At 47.0% G+C, this 18,613-nt stretch overlaps 1 protein-coding gene across 3 annotated transcripts; it reads left to right on the top strand.

The window, feature by feature from the left end:
* The first annotated feature begins 4,568 nt into the window (after window positions 1-4,568).
* Window positions 4,569-18,613, top strand: SERPINA9 (serpin family A member 9). Of its 3 annotated transcripts, none has more exons than XM_038544057.1 (5): window positions 4,569-4,720; window positions 7,989-8,636; window positions 14,503-14,776; window positions 16,711-16,858; window positions 18,345-18,613. In XM_038544057.1, exons 2-5 carry the CDS (start codon window positions 8,006-8,008, stop codon window positions 18,546-18,548), a joined length of 1,257 nt encoding a protein of 418 aa, XP_038399985.1. In that variant the 5' UTR covers window positions 4,569-4,720; window positions 7,989-8,005; the 3' UTR covers window positions 18,549-18,613. The 3 variants fall into 3 exon arrangements, with proteins under 3 accessions (XP_038399985.1, XP_038399983.1, XP_038399984.1); XM_038544055.1 differs by having other exon boundaries at window positions 4,625-4,813; XM_038544056.1 differs by having other exon boundaries at window positions 4,625-4,923.

The raw sequence follows: 18,613 nt of genomic DNA, 5'->3' as shown, positions 1-18,613 counted from the left end.
TCTTGGGGGGCTTCTGAACGATAGCTTCTGGTTAAGATGACATGGCAAGTCCAGCTATGAGGCATCCAATCCACTTTACAGGTAGAGCAAGAATAGGTAAAATTAAAAATATATATATTAAAAGAAAAAACCAGGGGCACCTGGGTGGCTCAGTCGGTTAAGCGTCTGTCTTTGGTTGGCTCAGGTCATAATCCCAGAGTCCTGGGACTGAGTCCCCACGTCACACTCTCTGCCTGGTGGGGAGCCCGCTTCTCCCTCTCTTCCCTAGCTCACACTCTCTCTTGCTGTCTCAGTCTCTCTCTCTCAAATAAATAAAATCTTAAAAAAAATAAAAAGAGAGAGAAAACTATAAGGATGTCAATAGATTGAAAAAGTGATATGAACAAATCATAAGAGACTTTTAACTCTAGGGAACAGACTGAGAGTTGCTGGAGGGGAGGGGAGCAGGGGGATGGGGTAACTGGGTGACGGGCATGTGAGGGAATGAGCACGGGGTGTTCTATGCAACTCCTGAATTGCTGACCTCTACCTCTGAAACTTAAAAACGAAAAATGTGGTGTGAAGTTCTGTTATAAATCAGAAATGGGAAAAAAAAATCAGAAATGGGGCAGAAGCATAAAGATGTGTGGAGTAAGCAGGAGATCTCACAGCCAGGGACAGAAGAATCTAGAGCAGGCCAGGCATGGCCAGAGGGGCTCCGTGGAGGAGGATGGGCCTGGGATAAGGCTCTGTCTTGATGGGACCTTGGATGGACCCATGGGATCTGCTCCTGATCTGTCGCTGCTGCAGCAGCAGGCTTGGTCTTATAAATTTGGGGAGAAACGGGCCTTTGCTTTACCTGGGACCTGAGGGGGTTAGAGCCGGGTAATCTCAGACAGCTTCCCTCTGGGGCCTGAGCAGAAGTTGCATCAGGAGGAAGCACCCAGCTCCTCTCGCTCCTGTTGGCTCATCTTTCCCTGGAAAGTCTGACTCAGTGGCCCTAGGTGGGGCCTGGAAATGTGCATTTTAATGAGAGCACAGGCTCTCCTGACAATTAACCAAGCTTGGGAAACTCCGTGCTTCAAGACGCCAACCTGTTTCACCAACTGGAGGCCTTTACACAAGTCCCCGGGTGTGGGCTGGTCAGCAGAGCCTGGCCCCTGGGGTTCCCTGCATTCCTCCCACTGCCTTCCCACCCCCTCGTCCAGCCTCGTATACCCTTTATTGTTCTCCCTCTGTCCCCATCCCTCCCGGATGGTAGTCACTTCCCAGGTCCAGCCCATGCACTCGGGGAGACAGACACGTGAGGAGGTAAATTGCTGTGGTTTGCTCCAGGTATTTGCAAAGGGAGGGCCCGGCTCTCTGTGGGATCTGCAAGACTCTGTGGAGTGGGAGGTCTGGAGCTGGAGCCTGCAGGACGGCAAGCAGCCTGTCGGGAGGGGAGAGCCGTCTAGGCAGGCCGAGAATCAAGGGCGACCCTACAGCTCAGGGGAAGAAATGCAGGGCTGCATTCCCTTTGCTGTATTGTAGTGTACATACAGCAAGTTGCACAAATACTTCTGGCTACTATTTCTTCCAGACTTTGTCTCTCCCACCCCTGTCATGCCTAGGGCCCCAGCTACCCATCTGTGAGACCACTTGCTTTTGTGTCGCAGATCACAGGGGCTCTGTTATTTTTCCCCTGTTCCCTCTCTTAAGTTTGGACAGTTCGTATTGTTGCATTTTCAAGCTTCCTGATCTTTCCTTCTGCCACTTACATTTTCTCTTATAATTTTTCTGGTCTGGGTTTTATTGTGTTCTTGTAGTGTGGTGACGCTTGTTTTGAAAGCCGACTGAAGTACTTGCAGAAGTTTTTCTTTAATCCTGTCCAGGATTTTATCACCTTTTCATGATCCTATGTTCTGTTTCAGATACAGCGTTGTTAAGGTGTCTAGGGCAGCTGCAAACTAGAGTTACCTGAGCCTTCATGTCAAGACGTGCCACTTCTAGGGTCTTTCCTGAACGCCTTGGGTGTTCCTGGAGGTCCCCTAATGCTGCCCGGTCAGAATCTCCCTCCCTCCCCGTGCCATGTGAACTCTGGGAGTTGTTGTACTTACATCTTCATGGCAGTTTGGGGGTTTCTCTTTTGCTCTGGGACCGTCCTCGTGGATTGTCACTTTATGCGTGCAGAGCTGAGCATGTAGCTTTGCACCGAAGCTAACACGCACTTTTGCTACCTCAGCTGTCCCAAACTCGGATCTCTGTCCCCAGCGCTCGGCCAGCCTGCCAGGCTCTGCTTGGGCTTCCCTCTCTGGACCCAGAAAGTGTCTTTGGACAGAAAAGTGGGAAGGTCATAGGGCTCCCTGAATTTGTCTGCCTTCTCTGCCTGTTGTCCAGTGCCTAAATTATTTCACATAATTTTTTCAGCATCTCAATTGTTTCATGTATTTTGTCCAGTTTTATTTTTTTAAGATTTTATTTTTCTATCTATCTATCTATCTATCTATCTATCTATTTATCTGAGGGCTAGAGTGAGAGAAGAGAGCATGAGCAGGGAGGGGTAGAGGCAGAGGGAGAAACAAACTCCCTGCTGGAACCCAATGTGGGGCTTGATCCCAGAACCCCGAGATCATGACATGAGCCAAAGGCAGACGCTTAACCGACTGAGCCACCCAGATGCCCCAATTTTCCAACTGCTTATGATTGTTCATAAGTCCAATGTCAGGTGCTTCGTCTTGGCCAGAATTGTAAGTCAACTCAAGTGTTATGCATATATATATACACACACACCTGTGTATCTAGCACCTTAAATAAGACCCTGCAAGAGTCTTTCTTGCTCATTTCCAGTCAGTATCACTCCTCAGAGGTAAATTGCCTGTTTAATTTACTTCAATTCGCTGGTTTATCAAACACTTAATGGAGCCCTTTGTACCAGCCAGCCAGTGGTGTACAAGGAGAACGAGAGAGGCAAGTTCCCGGATTTGTTTTATTTTCCATCAGGCAAACAAATGTGAAATTATGACCATGATAAGTATTTCGCTGAGAGGTTAATGATACTATAAAAACATTTAAAGGGGGGAAATTTTCCTGACCCTGACCCGAGTGCTCCAAGAGAGCTTCCTTAAAGGTGTGACATGACATAGGACCTAAGCAGTAGAAAGGAATTAATTAGGGGGGGAAAGTCTCGTGAAGGCTGGAGAGTGAGTCAGAACAAAGATCGTAAGATGAGGATCATAAAAATGGGCCAAAAGCCTGGGCATAGCATCCTGAGCAAGGGGCTTTGAGGTCTGTAATGAAGCTAGAGGGGCCAGTGGAGCCTGGGCAGTGCAGGTTGGATGGGAGACCCATGCTCTCTCTGGGAAATGGGAGGCTACTCAAATAGCTGGAAATAGGTAAGAGATGTGTTGGGTGGGGAATGAGGAAGAAGGAGATGCAGGGGTGAGTTCTGGGCTCAAATAACTAGGTGAGTACTGTCTATGGATGCAGATGTTGAAAGAAGGTCTCAGCTTTGACTTTTATGGGGAGATGGCGTTTGGGAAAGAGTCTGAGTTCTGTCTGGGTCTTACCGAGCTTCAGATTCATTTGCACAATCAGGAAGAAATATCAAGGCGGTGGTTAGAAATATGGAGTTCAGAGGAGGAAAGGTCTGGCCTGGGGATTACAAATAATAAGGAATGGGCATCTCCAGTAAGGAAGCCCCAGGCGTGATGAGGTGGGCTGGAGGCAGAGGAGAGACCACGGAGCAGGTGCTGAGGCTCAGGGGCGCACAAGGACTGGGAGCAGGGGGTCGCACAGAGGTGAAAAGGGAGGAGGAAGAGAGGAAGAGGGGGGAGAGGAGGAAATCAGGAGCTCATGGGGTCACAGGTCCCTATGACTATAGGGAGGGACTGGAGAAGCAGCCCAGTGTGGTCTCCAGGATCAGCTGCTACTGGGGACACAGCTAAGATGAACTTGGCCATGTTTGCAGGTGGGTCCTGTTCCTGTGGACCCAAAAGCCAAACTGGCTTGGGCCAAGGGTGAGCAGAGGTGAGACCATGAAGTTTGTGAATACACAGCTTGTGAGAATTTGAGCCGAGATGGGGAGGACAGAGACAGGGAGCAAAGGGGAGGTTTGCATCATGTTGTTGGTAGTGGTTGGTTTCTCCTAGCGGGCGAGACTTGGCCATGTTTAAAAGCCAAATGAAAGGATGTAGTTGAGGTAATACAGAAGAGAGGGGTGTGAGGGTCCTGCTATGGACATAAGGGATGCTCTCCGAAATTATGGGAGGGGTGGAGGGGAGGGGTGGGAAAGGGGAGGAGTGCTGGGAGCATGGGATATGTTCCTTTTCCGAGGGTCTGTCTTTCATGAGACATGGGAGGCGAGGCGGTCTGATGCACACGTGCCAGGGTGAGGAGACCGTCTTCAGAAATAGAAGATTGAGATATTCCCTGTAGCCAATGGGAGAGCGAGGTGTTGGTGCTCTGTGGCCAGGCAGATAAGGATTGGGGACTGGGAAGTCACTTCGGTCCACACTGTCTCGCTGAGCCACCTTCCCTCTGGCACTTGGCAAAGACGGGACAGGCAGGTGGGTTATTTCAGGTTTGGGGCCTTGCCAGAAGTGTGTGTCACAGGGAGTGTAGGGTTTTGGAATGGAATGAAGCCCTTTGACACTCAAGCTAAATAAGGAGGCAAATGAAGACAGGGCAGCGTAGGCAGGCGGAGGGCCACGTAACCTTTCCAGGAACCTGGAACAGCTGTGTGCTTGAGGATGAAGCTAGTGTGGTAAGTCGGAGCCCAGCAGAGAAAGACCTTGAATGACAGGTGCTTGGCCATTCCTCCCAAGGTCGGTGGGGAACCATTGAGGAAGCTGAGGAGGTGAGTGCCACATGAGCTTTGCATCTAGAAAGCTCCCCCTGTCTGCAGTGTGGATGAGTGACCCCGCTGAGAGCCAAATGGGGGATTGAGCAGAGGAGAGAAGATAAAAGGTAGGATGAAAACGGTGGCCCCTGGGGAAGAGGGACCCAGACGGGAGCAGGTGCAGGGGGCAGGTGAGAGAGTGTCCCTCTCATCGAGATGGACAGAGCCCAAGGGCAGGACTCACATGCACCCCGGCCACAGCTGTGTCACAACAGGGAGAGAGTGGGGAGGGAGAAGGGGCAGCCATGGGATGAGTTGGGATGAGCCATGGGATGAGCCATGGGAGGAGTTGGGGATGGGGAGAGGCCAGGTGTGGAAGGAAGTTGGACTTTAAGAGCTGAAAGAGTAAGCTTTCATCAGAGCTTTTCCTCAAGAACATAAGGATCTGTCCCCTGGAGGCCCATGGCCATAGAGCCCTTTGGGGTCACTTCCCTGAGGCCCAGAGAGAAGCAGCGGCTCCTCTAAGGCCCCAAGAAGGCCAGGGCCATGAGGGGCCAGGACACTTACTAGCTGACTGCCTGAGGGGCCACTGGTGCAGGCTGGTCTCCCCTGCTCAGGCCAGGACTTGGGGCATGAAGTCAGACACCCTCCGGCAAGGCCGCGTCTGCTGATGGGGATGTGGATCCTCTGGGAGGCAGAGCCAGTGTTGACAGGTGCCCGGAGAGGGATCGAGGCCCCTGCTGTGTGGAGGTCCCTCATCGCTGGGCCTGGCGGTGACTCCTTCCCCCTCACGCATGGCTAGCTTCCTCTTCCCTCAACCCCATCCCTTCCCACAGTCAAGAATAGCCGGGGACAAGCCTGCCCCTTCACTCTGCTTCCAAGAGAGGAATGCAAAATCACAACAGCCACAGGGGAGAAGCAGCTTTGACCTCATGCCATCTGCACACCCGATACTGTGCTGAGTGTTACACAGACTGTCTCTCTGGGCCACCCTTTTCACAGACGGGGGTGAGGGGCATCAGACCACAGCTCACAGGTGGTTGTGCAAGGCTTGTATTCTTTACACAGAACATGGTTGTGTGGGAGACGGGTGGTCTTGCCCTAGGCTCTGGCCCCTGCCCGGCTGTTGGGATCAAGCGCTGGTACTGCTAACTAATGCCAATCCCACCGAGGATATGTCAAAGACCTGATTGGCTTTATTAAGCAATGCACGACTCGGGGAGCACCCCATCCAGCTCCGACAAGGTGAACAACATGGCAAGTTTTCACAGAAGGAGGGTTTTTGGCAAGGAGGTTGTTGGCCAAAGAAAGAGATTGTTCCAGACCAGGCATTTTGCCCCAGAGGGAAAGGCCAGGGGTCTTCCCACACGGATGACCTCTTCTCCCTGTGGGGGATGGAGAGCCCATGTGGCAGACTCAGTGAGCTGATGGAAAAAATTCCCGACAGACTGGTTAAGACCACATCTCTGGGGGGAGGTAGAAACTGCAGTGGGGTTAGGTTTTCAGCCCAGTTGGGATGTCCGTGTAAGTGAGTGTGTGTTGGGACCATGGTTTCCTCTTTCACACAAACCACGCTGACACAGCAGGTGCCCTGCCCATCAGAGCTGTCCTACAAACCCCACATTCTCACCCCCAGCCTGTCACAGAGTTCATCGACTAGGAGAAACTAGGGTCTCCATCCCACATGCCTCCTTTGTTCACTCCCTTCCACCCTGGTGTAAACCCCTTCCACTCAGGGCCAGGACACCAAGCGTCTCCTGCCGCTCCTACCCAGCGCATGGTGCCTGGGCCAGGGAGAGCACTGAAGGACACACGTGGTTCCCAGAACGGTCCTTGGGAATTCTGTTCGGACAGAGGCCTCCTCTGCTTCCCCTCTGTGGATCCCATGGGCAGAATCAAGCCTGTACATCCCCCCACCCAGTGTCCCCGTTTCTGCAGCCCGCCTCACACTCCCCTGCTACAACACAAAAATCGCCCAAATAGATAAAGGGAAATGGAGATAGATTTGCAGTTTCCCAAAAGAATTACCCATTGGGCAAAAAGATTCTTTGCATAGTTCCTTCGGATTTTAATCACATCTGGTATGATCCCGTATTACTCAATTTGCATAAATTCAGTTTGACCAAGAGGTTGTTGGGAGCATGGCTATGACCGTAGACTGTCCCGACATAGACAAGTGACCTCATCACACTTGATCTTCTGAATGACTAGATAAGGTCCAGGCCAGGCCATCATCCCAGAGCAGAAAAAGAAAACCGTAATCCAGAGAAGCTAAAACTCGCCCACCGTGAGCATCAGAGTTGAAAGCAAGCCCAGCCCCGTCGTGTCCCAAAACGACTGGAGTTTCCAACTGCCACCAGGTCACCTGATCCGAAATGCTCCTGGTGCCTGGGTCTAGCTGGATGAGGCGGGCAGGGGGCAGGCAGTCTCTGCCCAAGGTAGACCCACTAGCAACTACCAGGACAGCCCGTTGAGGGACACTCGACATGCCAGCCAATGCCCGTGGCTGGGGGTGAGCAGCGACAGCAAGGAAAGGATTCAACACAAAAGGGACCAAGATTATCTGGAGGGATCTCTGAGGGGCAAGAGGACGCTTCTGGCTGCTAAGACTGGGACATTGCAGTCTGGTTTCACTGTCTTACTTTCCAAACAAGACACCTATGAAGCAGAAACAGCAAAGAGCGTGGGATCTGAGATTCCGGACTTAAGACCTGACTTTGATTCCCAGACAGGAACCCACACCAGCTGTGTGGCCCGAGGTAAATTACACAACCTCTCTGAGGCCTGCTTCCTTGTTTATAAACTAAAGGCAGCAATAATACCTGCATCTCGTTTATGAGAGACAATGAGATTATGTGAGGGTTAACTGCTCTGTTAACCGTCCCACGTGTCCCCAATCTTTTTTTTTTTTTAAGATTTTATTTATTTATTCATGAGAGACACAGAGAGAAAGAGGCAGAGACACAGGTAGAGGGAGAAGCAGGCTCCCTGGGGGGAGCCCAATGTGGGACTTGATCCAAGGACCCTGGGATCAGGCCCTGAGTTGAAGGCAGACGCTCAACCACTGAGCCACCCGGGTGTCCCTACACGTGTCCCCATTCTATTGAGAACAGGGTGGGGCATTGCAAGGTGTCTGATTCGGGGGCCAGAGGCTCAGCTTACCTTCCCTCGGTGGTTCTCTCCTCTCTTACAGACTTACTTCATTCCAAGATGGCATGTTCCTTTTATCGACTTTTCCTCATTGTCAGCATCTCTGCTCCAATCTACTGTGTACCCCCTCCACGGGCCCCCAGCAAAGGTTCCCCCTGCATGTCCTCCACAAGGAGCACCGCCGCCTCCCAGCTGTCTTCCAGCAACACCGACTTTGCCTTCCGCCTGTACCAGAGGCTGATCTTGAAGACTCCAGACCAGAACGTCTTCTTCTCCCCGTTGAGTGTCTCTGCTTGCCTGGCCATGCTCTCCCTCGGGGCCCGCTCAGCCACCAAGACCCAGATCCTCCAGGGCCTGGGATTCAACCTCACACACCTGCCGGAGTCCTCCATCCACCAGGCCTTCCAGCACCTGCTACACTCACTTCGAGTCCCCGGCAAAGACCTGGACTTGAGGATGGGGAGTGTCCTCTTTATCAAAAAGGAGTTGTGGCTGCAGACAAATTTCTTGGATGACGTCAAGAGGCTCTATGAGTCAAAAGTCTTTTCTACAGATTTCTCTAGCTCCTCTACTGCCCGGGAGAAGATAAACAGCTATGTGGAGAAGGAAACCAAAGGGAAGGTGGTAAACTTAATCCAAAGCCTTGAACCTCTGACGGTCATGGTCCTAGTGAATCACATTTTCTTTAAAGGTAAGACACTGAGAGGTTAATTTTGTTTTTTGTTTTTTTAAAGATTTTATTTATTTATTCATGAGAGACACAGAGAGAGAGAGAGAGAGAGAGAGAAAGAGAGAGAGAGGCAGAGACACAGGCAGAGGGAGAAGCAGGCTCCATGCAGGGAGCCTAATGCGGGACTCGATCCCGGGACCCCAGGATCACGCCCCGGGCCAAAGGCAGGTGCTAAACCACTGAGCCACTCGGGGATCCCAAGAGGTTGATTTTTATGTTAATGTTTGTTTTTTTACCCTGGTTTAATAAGCAAGCTAAACAAACCCCAGATGGCATAGTCAGGTAATGGGAAGTCTGAACTTGGACTTCCCATTGGAACGAGCTGGCTTCATGACCGTGAATACCTCCTGCTTCCTCCCTTAGCTTCAGTTCATCGATTACGTTGGGGGTTCATTCATCTCTGTCTTTGGTTAGCCTGAGTATGTGTCCATTGGGGTCACCAGGCAGCCCATGGGGAAAGTCTTCTGGAAATTAGCTTGGGAGTAAGACCTCATCTCTTGCTACTAGCAGCAGCCCTAGTGGCCCCTGAAGGTTTCAAGGAGGGACACAGAGTTCTCTGAAAACCCAGCTCAAGAGGTAAATCCAAAAGCCAGAACACTTTCATAGGTGTGGAAGTGCAGACACACCAGTGTAACTGCCATTCACATCCCCTGGACATCTGTCTAGAGCTTTACAGTTTACAGAGACACCGTGCTACTACAGCATGGACATGGGCGTTGAAGTCAGACAGCCCTGGGCCTGAACTCTACTTCGCCCCTTACTTGCTCATGATCCTGGGCAGGTGCTTTACAAGATGTATCATGTATTGAGTGCCTGATGTGTGCGAGTCTCTCTGCTTACTGGATGGATGATGACAGAGCCAACTTCAGCAGAGCTGTCACCACCACTGTATCATCCCTCCCCCTTCCCCTCTCTCGCCTTCCCTTCTTTTCTCCCTCCTGCCATTCCTCCTTCCCCCATATCTCTTTCCCTCTATCCACCTGTTCACCTTCCACCCATTTATCCATCCATTCTGTAAGGAGAGCGGGAAAGGAAAAAGAAGTAATATGCACTGAGCCTCCTTTAAGTCTCCTGTTCTTTATATAAGTTATTCCATTTTATTTCATCTTATTTTTAAATTGAAATATAATTCACATACCACAAAATGCGCCAAGTTAAATTGCACAATTCAGTGGGGTTTGGGTTTTAGTATATCTACAAGGTTGTGCCAATACAGCCACTATGTAACTCCAGGACATATCAGCACCTCAAAAAGAGACCCCTATCTGTGAGCACTCATTCTATTTCTGCGCTTCCCCTAGAAACAAGTAATGGACTTTCCACCTCTATAGATTTGCCTATTCTGGACATTTTATATAAATAGAATCATATGTGCAGGGTTTTACTTGGACATAGGACATAGGAGCATGTTTGCAGGATTGTATGGCAAGAGTATGTTTGGTTTGGGAAGAAACCACTAAACTGTCCTCCAAAGTGGCTCTACTATTTGTGTTCCCACTAGCAGCGTGTGAGTCCTTGTTGCTCCACATCCTCACCAGTATTTGGTGGTGTCATTGTTCCAGATTTGGGCCATTTGAATGGGTGTCTTGTGGTATCTCATTGCTGTTTTAATTTGTATTTCCCTGGTGACATGTGATACAGAGCAACTTTTCATCTTTATCTGTCATCTGCGTATCATCTTTGGTGAAGTATCTGTCATGGTTTTTGGCCCACTCTTTTAATCCAGTTGTTTGTTTTCTTATTTATGTTTCAAGAGTTCTTTGTATATTTTGGATCACAAACTTTTATCAGGTGCATCTTTTCAAATATTTTCTCCTAGTCTGCTGTGTGGCTTTTCATTCTTGGTCTTTTACGGAGCTGAAGTTTACATTTTAATGAAGTTTGGCTTATCAGTGATTTCTTTCAGGCATCATGCCTTTGGTGTTACATCTAAAAATTATTGCCATACCCAAGGTCATCTAGTTTTTCTCTTATATTATCTTCTAGGTGTTTTATAGATTTGTGTTTTGTATTTAGTCTGTGATCTATTCTGAGTTAATTTTTGTGAAAGATATAAAGTATGTATCTAGATTCTTTTTTTTTCTTTTCATATGAATGCCAGTTGTCCCAATACAATTTGTTAAAAGGACTATTTTTCCTCCATCGTGTTGCCTGTACTCCTTCGTCAAAGATCAGTTGACTACATTTATGTGGGTCTATTCATAAGCTCTCTCTTTGTTCCATTGATCTGTCTATTCTTCACCAATACCACACTGTCTTGAGTACCATAGCTTTATAGTAAATCTTGAAGTTGGTTATTGTCATTCCTCCAACTTTGTTCTCCTCCATCAATAATGTGTTGCCTATTCTAGGTCTTTTGCTTTTTGGTATAAACTGTAGTGTTAGTCTGTTAATATCTATAATATAATTTTCTGGGATTTTGATTGGGATTGCATTGAATCTATAGATCAAGTTGGGTAGAACTTACATCTTAACAATATTGAGTCTTTCTATTCCATGAAAATGGAATATCTTTCCATTCATTTAGTTCTTTAATTTCATTCATCAGAGTTTTATAATTTTCTTCATATAGATCTTATACATATTTTGTTAGGTTTATACCTAAGCATTTTGTTGGATGCAAATGTAAATGGTATTGTGTTTTTAGCTTCAAATTCCACTTGTTCACTGATGACATATGGAAAAGTAATCGACTTTTGCATATTAACCTTGCTATAATCATTTATTAGTTCAAGGAGTTCTTTTGTTGATTCTTGGATTTTCTACAAGGACAATCATGTCATCCATGAACAAAAACAGTTTTATTTCTTCCCACAATGTATATTTTTTATTCTTTTTCTTGTCTTATTACATTAGCTATAGCTTCCAGTAAAATACTGAAGTGAAGTGGTGAAAGGGGACATCCTTTTATTATACATGATCTTAGTGGGAAAGCTTTGAGTTTCTCGTCATTAAGTATGATGTTAGCTGTAAGCTTTTTGTAGGTATTTTTAATCAAACTGAGGAAGTTCCCCTTTATTCCTAGTTTGCTGAGAACTTTTATTATGAAAGGGTGTTGGATTTTGTCAAATGCTTTAGCTTCATCTATTGATATGATTAATTTCTCTTCCTTAGCTTCTTGATGATGAGTTTCATTAATTTATTTTCAAATGTTGAACCAGCCTTACGAACCTGGGATAAACCCCATTTGGTTGTGGTGCATACTTATTTTTATACATTATAAAATTTGATTACTAATATTTCATGGAGCATTTTGCATTTATGTTCATGACACATATTGATCTATAGTTTTCCTTTCTTGCAATGTCTTTGTCTGATTTTAGTATTAAAGTAACACTGGCGGGACATCTCTGTGGCTCAGCAGTTTAGCACCTGCCTTCGGCCCAGGGTGTGATCCTGGAGTCCGGGGATCGAGTCCCGCATCAGGCTCCCTGCATGGAGCCTGCTTCTCCCTCAGCCTTTGTCTCTGCCTCTCTCTCTCTCTCTCTCTCTCTCTCTCTCTCTGTGTCTCTTGTGAATAAATGAAATCTTTAAAAAAAAGGTAATGCTGGCTTTATAGAACAAGTTAGAAGTATTTTTTCTACTTTTATTCTCTGAAAGACATTGTAAAGAATTGGCATAATTTCTTTCTTAAATGTTTGGTACAATTCACTAGTGAATCTATCTGGACCTGGTGTTTTGGAAGGTTATTAGTGATTGTCAATTTCTTTCATAGATATAGGCATATTCATAGTGTTTATTTCTTCCTTTGTAAGCATTGGAAAATTGGAATATTTCATCTAGGTTATCAAATTTGTGGGCATAGAGTTGTTTATAGTACTCCTTTATTTTCCTTTTCATGTCCATAAGATCTATGGCATTGTTCCTCCTTTTTTTTAAAAAAAAATCTATTTATTCAGGAGAGATACGGAGAGAGAGGAAGACAGAGACACAGGTAGAGGGAGGAGAAGCAGGTTTCCTGCAGGGAACCCAACTCAGGACTCAATCTCAGGACCCAGGGATCACACCCTGAGCAGAAGACAGATGCTCAACCACTGAGCCACCCAGACATCCCTGTTCCTTCTTTTATTTTTGATATTAGTAGATTGTTTTTTTTTTCCCTTGGGTATGGTCCATACTTTCTTTTTATGTCTCATGTTTTTTTGTAAAAGCTGGATTTTTAAAATTATGTAGTGTGACAACTCTGAAAATCAGATTCTTCCCTTCCAAAGATTTGTTGTTTTCACTTGTTACAATAGTTGTTGTTTGTTTAGTGATTTTTCTGAATTATTATTATTTTTTAAAGTCTATAGCTCGTCATGTGTGGTCACCGAAGTGTCTTATTGTTTAGTTAAATGGTTAGCTATGATTGGGCAGAAATTTCTTAAATGCCTAGAACAAATAAATCTAGTCTTTGCTGAAGACTTTTGTGTGCACAGTACAGTATGCCATCAACACTCAGCCAGGAAGTTTATAACTCCAACTCAGTCTTCACTTTCTGTTTATGCAGACCCTCAAGGTCAGCCATAAGTATGCACTTAAAGCCTTCTCATATTTTTTTTAAATATAATTCAGCTTTATACATGCATGTAGCTTCTAAATGCCCAGGATATATTGAAACTTTCTAAATATGTCTCCTATGGACATCTTATTCCTTAGCTTTACCTTTCAGAATTTTTGATCACTTTATTGTTTGTCTCATCTATTATCCTCATTCAGACAACCATGATACTAAAACATTTGCCTGTACTTCTTTCTTTCTTTGTCTTTTTTTTTTTTCACCTGTACTTCTTTCTAACAAAAAGTTCCAACTCCCTGGGAAGAAGGCCTTAGGCACTGAGTGAGCACCAATCAATCTTGTAAGTGGGGTCTTCCAGGTAACTACCAGAGAGGTCAAGTAATAATAATTGTTTGAAAATGAGTCTTTGAAAGACCTCTAGATCAGTTCTTCCAATGGTATTGGGAATACAGGCTGGTGTTTTTCAAGGCTACTGCAGAGCTAGAGAGCAGGGGATGGGACTGGCACAAATTAAAATGACCATGAAATTGACTGTTCTTATTGAGGTTTGGCCATTTTTCTTGAATTTACTCTCCCCAGGTTGCCGGAAGCCTGTAGTTAATTTCAGAGTTCCAAAAGAGTTGATTCTGGATATCTTTGCCAATTTTTCTCATTGTCTTTTTGATGGGGGAAATATGCAGAGGTCCTTACTCTGTCACATTTGCACATGCCAGCCCTGCCCCACCTGTCCTGTTAACCTTTGTGATTAGTCTGTTGTTTGCCCTGTTACCTCCTGCCTCCAGCAGCTGCAAAATTTATCACAGCTTGTGACTGCTTTTGACTAATTTCCTCTGAGAAATAGCCTTTTTTACTGGTTGAGCTCCAAATCAGATCAAATACAGACAGTTTAGCAAGTGATGCCTTCCAGGGAAGCACAAGACAGGTCAAATAACAGTTTTTTGGGAATGAGTCTTTGAAAGGGTTCCAGCCCTATTTTTCCCCCCTCAGTGGCTGCTAGCCTGCTGGATTTCACTGCAAACACAGGCTATTATTTTTCCAGGCTATTATTGAAGAGTTAGGACAAGAGGAATGCAAGTAGGGCAAGTTAAAATACCACAAAGCTCACTTTCTTACGAAGATTTAGCTGCTTCACTTTAATGAACTGTTCCCTAATTGGCTGAAAGAGTTTGGTTAATTTCTAGAGTTCTAAGAAAGTTAATTCTGACCACTGTGGGCAGTTTTCTCATTGCTTTCATGGAGGAGCGAGTTTTCAGAGATCCCTCATTCTTCATGTTTGCTGTCTTCACCTCACTGAGTTAGACATAAAGACCTCTCTTCTCTCTCTGTTAGGCAAGTGGGAGAAGCCTTTTAACCCTGGATATACGAGTAAGAGCTCCCCATTCCTGGTGGGTAAGAGGACCACAGTGAAGGTCCCAATGATGCACCAGGTGGAAGAGTTTGCTTTTGGAGTGGATGCAGAGCTGAAATGCTCTGTGCTACGGATGGACTATGATGAAGACACTGCAGCCTTCTTTGTCCTCCCTGGCCAGGACAAGATGAGGCAACTGGAGCAGGCCTTGTCATCTAGGACGCTGAGGAAATGGAATCACTTACTCCAGAAGAGGTGGGAAGCCGTGTCAGTGTCCTGAGACCTGAGGCGGGTGGTGGTGTACCTCTAAGGACAGGGGAAAGACCATGATAGCAGCTGTTGAATGCCGACTGAGTGCCAGCTACTTGCTGGATAATGAACTTGGGGCTGTGTTCTCACTTGAACTTCATGACCACCTGACAGATGAAGAGCACTATCACCCCCCATCCACAGATCAGGAAGTAGAGGCTCTAATAAGGGAGGCAAATTGCCCAAGGGCATGTAGCTAATATGTCCCCTCAACACTCTTATGTCATCTCAGCAATTCCATGCTAACAGCACTCACTCAGTCAGTCTGATGTTAAATTCCATGGAATGATTCTATAAAAATGAACAGGCAAGAGAAGCATTGACAATGAGGATAACAATATTACTCAACCCATAAGTTGTTGAATAGATAAAAACAAGTTACTCTTTACAAAGTGCTTAGAACAGTGCCAGGAAGATTGTGCATATTTGATAATGTTACCTAATAGTAAGATTACTATTAGTTCCATGACTATTCCGGACACTATCAAAAGGTTGTTAACCATAATATAAAAAGGGATGTCAAAATCTTAAGTACAATCTCTTAGGAATATTTTCTTGGCATTTCCAGCCATTGTCAGCCACCATTCCCAGGTGCCCACAGCCCGGGAGGAGACAAAGACAGGATCAGGGATAACTGTAATTCAAGAAGAATTACAGTTTCCCAGGGCAGGGGGTGGGGGTGGGGAGGCAGGGAGTGCACTGAGGAGTTTCTGAGCAAAGAGAGATGGCTTTCAACTGGGACCCACCGAAGGCTTCAAGGAGGTGGTGCATTTGAGTCAGGAGCATAGATAGGATGTGGAGGTCTGAGTAAGGGCATAGAGGCTCGGGAAGGGGACTTTTGGTAAAGGAGTCAACACCGGCAAAGAGGCGCAGTTGGGAATCAAGGAACACTTGTAGGGTTCCTTGATCCTACAGAAGTTTCTTCTCTGATAGCAGCCACGACTGGACAGAGGAGTCAGCACCGAGGCTGGGGTAAGGGGCAGTCTGTGAAGATTGGCAGACAGAGCAGGGAGGGGTTGGCCAGGCCAGCTCAGGGAGCAGTTGCAGGGAAGAGAGAGCTGTCCATTGTGCTAGATGCCCCTCGATGAGAACGCAAGTGTCCACCAGCACTTCTGTGCTTTCCTTTCTGTGACTTACCAGGTACATGACCTCAGTCTAAGCACTAAAACTATATTTTAACATCTTTAAAATGGAAATGAAGCTCATGAATGTGCCTGAGATGATACCTGGGGCATACTAAATGCTTAGTAAATGTGGGCTGTTTACTCTTGGTTCAGGGAAACCATTGCAAAGGAAGGAAAATTTTTGCCGAACGCCATGGCTGTGCTGATTAATTTCTAGCTTCATGTAGTTATTTAAATTTACATTAATTAAATTGGATAAAACTACAATTATTTTTCCTCATGTAAAGCCACATGTACAACTAGTGGCTAATCTACTGGACAGCACGAGAATATTTCCAGCCTTGCAGAAAGTTCTATTGGACTCTGCTGCTCTCAGGGCTCAGCAGGGTTTGTCTCAGGAAGGGCTGGCAGGGGTGGGGGGCATGCCAGGCCAGGGATAGCAGACAGGCTTCCATCATCACTGCCTGGTATCCCCCATGGGTTGCTGCCACAGGGTCCCTTGCTGGCCCCTCATCTGTGCTCTATTACCTTATTAGGGTGTCCCCTTCCTTCTCATTCATCTACAGTGCCAGACTTGCTCATCCAGGGAGCTTACCTCCAGAGCAACCTGGGTTGGTTGTTGGGGATGTGTGGACTACTTTAGCAGCAACGGATTAGCTAGAGGAAGAAGAAAGCCTCCTGAAATGCCACCTAGAAGCAGAGATAGAGACCAAGGGGCCTCTGACATCACCTTTTCCTTTTTCCCCATCCCCATAGGTGGATAGAGGTGTTCATTCCAAAATTTTCCCTTTCTGCCTCCTATGACCTGGAAACCATCCTCCCGAAGATGGGCATCCGGGATGCCTTTGATAAAAATGCTGATTTTTCTGGAATCACAAAGAGAGACTTCCTACAGCTTTCCAAAGTGAGTTGGTCCATGAGAACATTTGCCAGAGCTGGAAGGGCCTCCAGTGACTGGCTAATCAAACCCTTGCCTCTCATTGATAAGGAAACACAGACCCCAAGAGGAAAAGTGACTTCTCTGTGGCAAACGTAGGGCTGAATTTCATGGCTGCCAGGCCTGTGGCTTTATGGCCACCATTCCCCTGATACACAGGCAACTTTTACCCCTTTTTTATCCCTCAAACACATGTTCCTAAGATCCAACTATGGCCTCCCAGGCCTCTCCTGGGAAGGTAGCACTTCTACTTCAACAACTGTTACAGACAAGCAGAAACACACCTGGCGTTCAACCTCACCTCCCTGAAGCCTAGGTCCTCACACTGAAGTCAAACTGGCTGCCCATGGGCCATTTGTACCCTAGAGATGTGCTGTGCTTGGTCTGCGGTGCTAAAAAGAAAAAGAGAGAGCCAATTCCCTAACATGTAGGACATTGCACTTTAAAGTATAGATTTCTGATTGTCTTGAAAGAAATCACAGAGTCCAATTCCCACATGGCAATAGTGAGCCCAAACCCTATGTAACATCCATTAGCCAGAGCTGAGCCATGAGTCCCCATTAGTGAGAGTGGGCCCTCCAGGTGTGCTGTGTGCCCCCAGCTCTTACAAGTGGTCTGGTCCTTGTCTACCTACGGGTTTCTGATTCCTGACTGAAAAATGTGTTTTTTAAAGATTTAATTTATTTATTTGACAGAGAGAGAGAGCACAAACAGGGGCAACAGGAGAGGGAGAGGGAGAAACAGACTCCCCACTGGGCAGGGAGCCTGACAAGGGGCTCCATCCCAAGACCCCGGGATCATGACCTGAGCAGAAGGCAGACACTTAACCGACTGAGCCACCCAGGTGCCCCTAAAAATGTATTTTGATAATAGATTAGGATGGTCAGAAGTGATCCTGGGTCCCTGAAGGGACTTTTGTCATTGGTGTCTGGGGAAAGAATACAGAGGTCCCAATGGAGTCTGCTGAGTGTAATGGTCCATTTCCCATTATGTGCTTATGTGCACATGTGAACAACTATTGGGAGTTCTCAGGCCCCCTGGTTAAGTCTCTTCCCTAGAAGACCAGAAGGGATCCAGTATTTCATAACACCACACTTTGTGTGATCTCATTTAATTCACCCAATGACCTTGCGGGCTATACCCTGTTACCATGGCCCTTTCAGAGATTTGGAGTGCAGCCAGCAGCACCCAGAATTTCTGCCACAGTAAAGGGGCAGGAACAGGACTCAACAACTCCAGGCTTTCCGATGTGCATTTATAACCATTCGGCCCCACACTTAGGGGCCCAGTTGACCAGTATCAGTGACACCTGTGCACCTAATGCCCGGCATCTGGTGCAGTGAGATTGAGGCCTCCAGAGGGGGGCATCTCTGTTCCTAGGCAGAACCTCAAAGCTCAGCGAAGCAGAGGGCACCTCCACGGGGACCGCTGACATCTGTTGTTCCCTCGGCAGGCCACCCACAAGGCTGTGCTGGACGTCAGCGAGGAGGGCACTGAAGCCGCAGCGGCCACCGCCACCAAGCTCATCGTGCGGTCAAAGGATGGCCCCTCCCACACCGTCGTCCGCTTCAATAGGTCCTTCCTTCTGCTGCTGATCAACAGGGCCACAGACGCCATTCTCTTCCTAGGGAAAGTGGAAAATCCCACCAAATTCTAGGTGGAAAGCTCCGGCTAACTCAGTACATGTTGTAAACCCCAAGGAAATAAATCACGTTGTGACGA

The sequence above is a fragment of the Canis lupus genome, chromosome 8 (genome assembly GCF_011100685.1).
Source record: "Canis lupus familiaris isolate Mischka breed German Shepherd chromosome 8, alternate assembly UU_Cfam_GSD_1.0, whole genome shotgun sequence".
Classification (NCBI taxonomy): Eukaryota; Metazoa; Chordata; class Mammalia; order Carnivora; family Canidae; genus Canis; species Canis lupus.
This window is presented reverse-complemented; position numbering and strand designations above follow the sequence as displayed.

What these genes read in the sequence shown, in the direction of transcription:
- SERPINA9 (XM_038544057.1), top strand. Translation starts at nt 8,006, where the DNA reads ATGGCATGTTCCTTTTATCGACTTTTCCTCATTGTCAGCATCTCTGCT. An exon ending in GAATCACATTTTCTTTAAAG is followed by an intron (nt 8,637 to 14,502) that starts GTAAGACACTGA and finishes TCTCTCTGTTAG; the next exon opens with GCAAGTGGGAGAAGCCTTTT. An exon ending in AATCACTTACTCCAGAAGAG is followed by an intron (nt 14,777 to 16,710) that starts GTGGGAAGCCGT and finishes CCATCCCCATAG; the next exon opens with GTGGATAGAGGTGTTCATTC.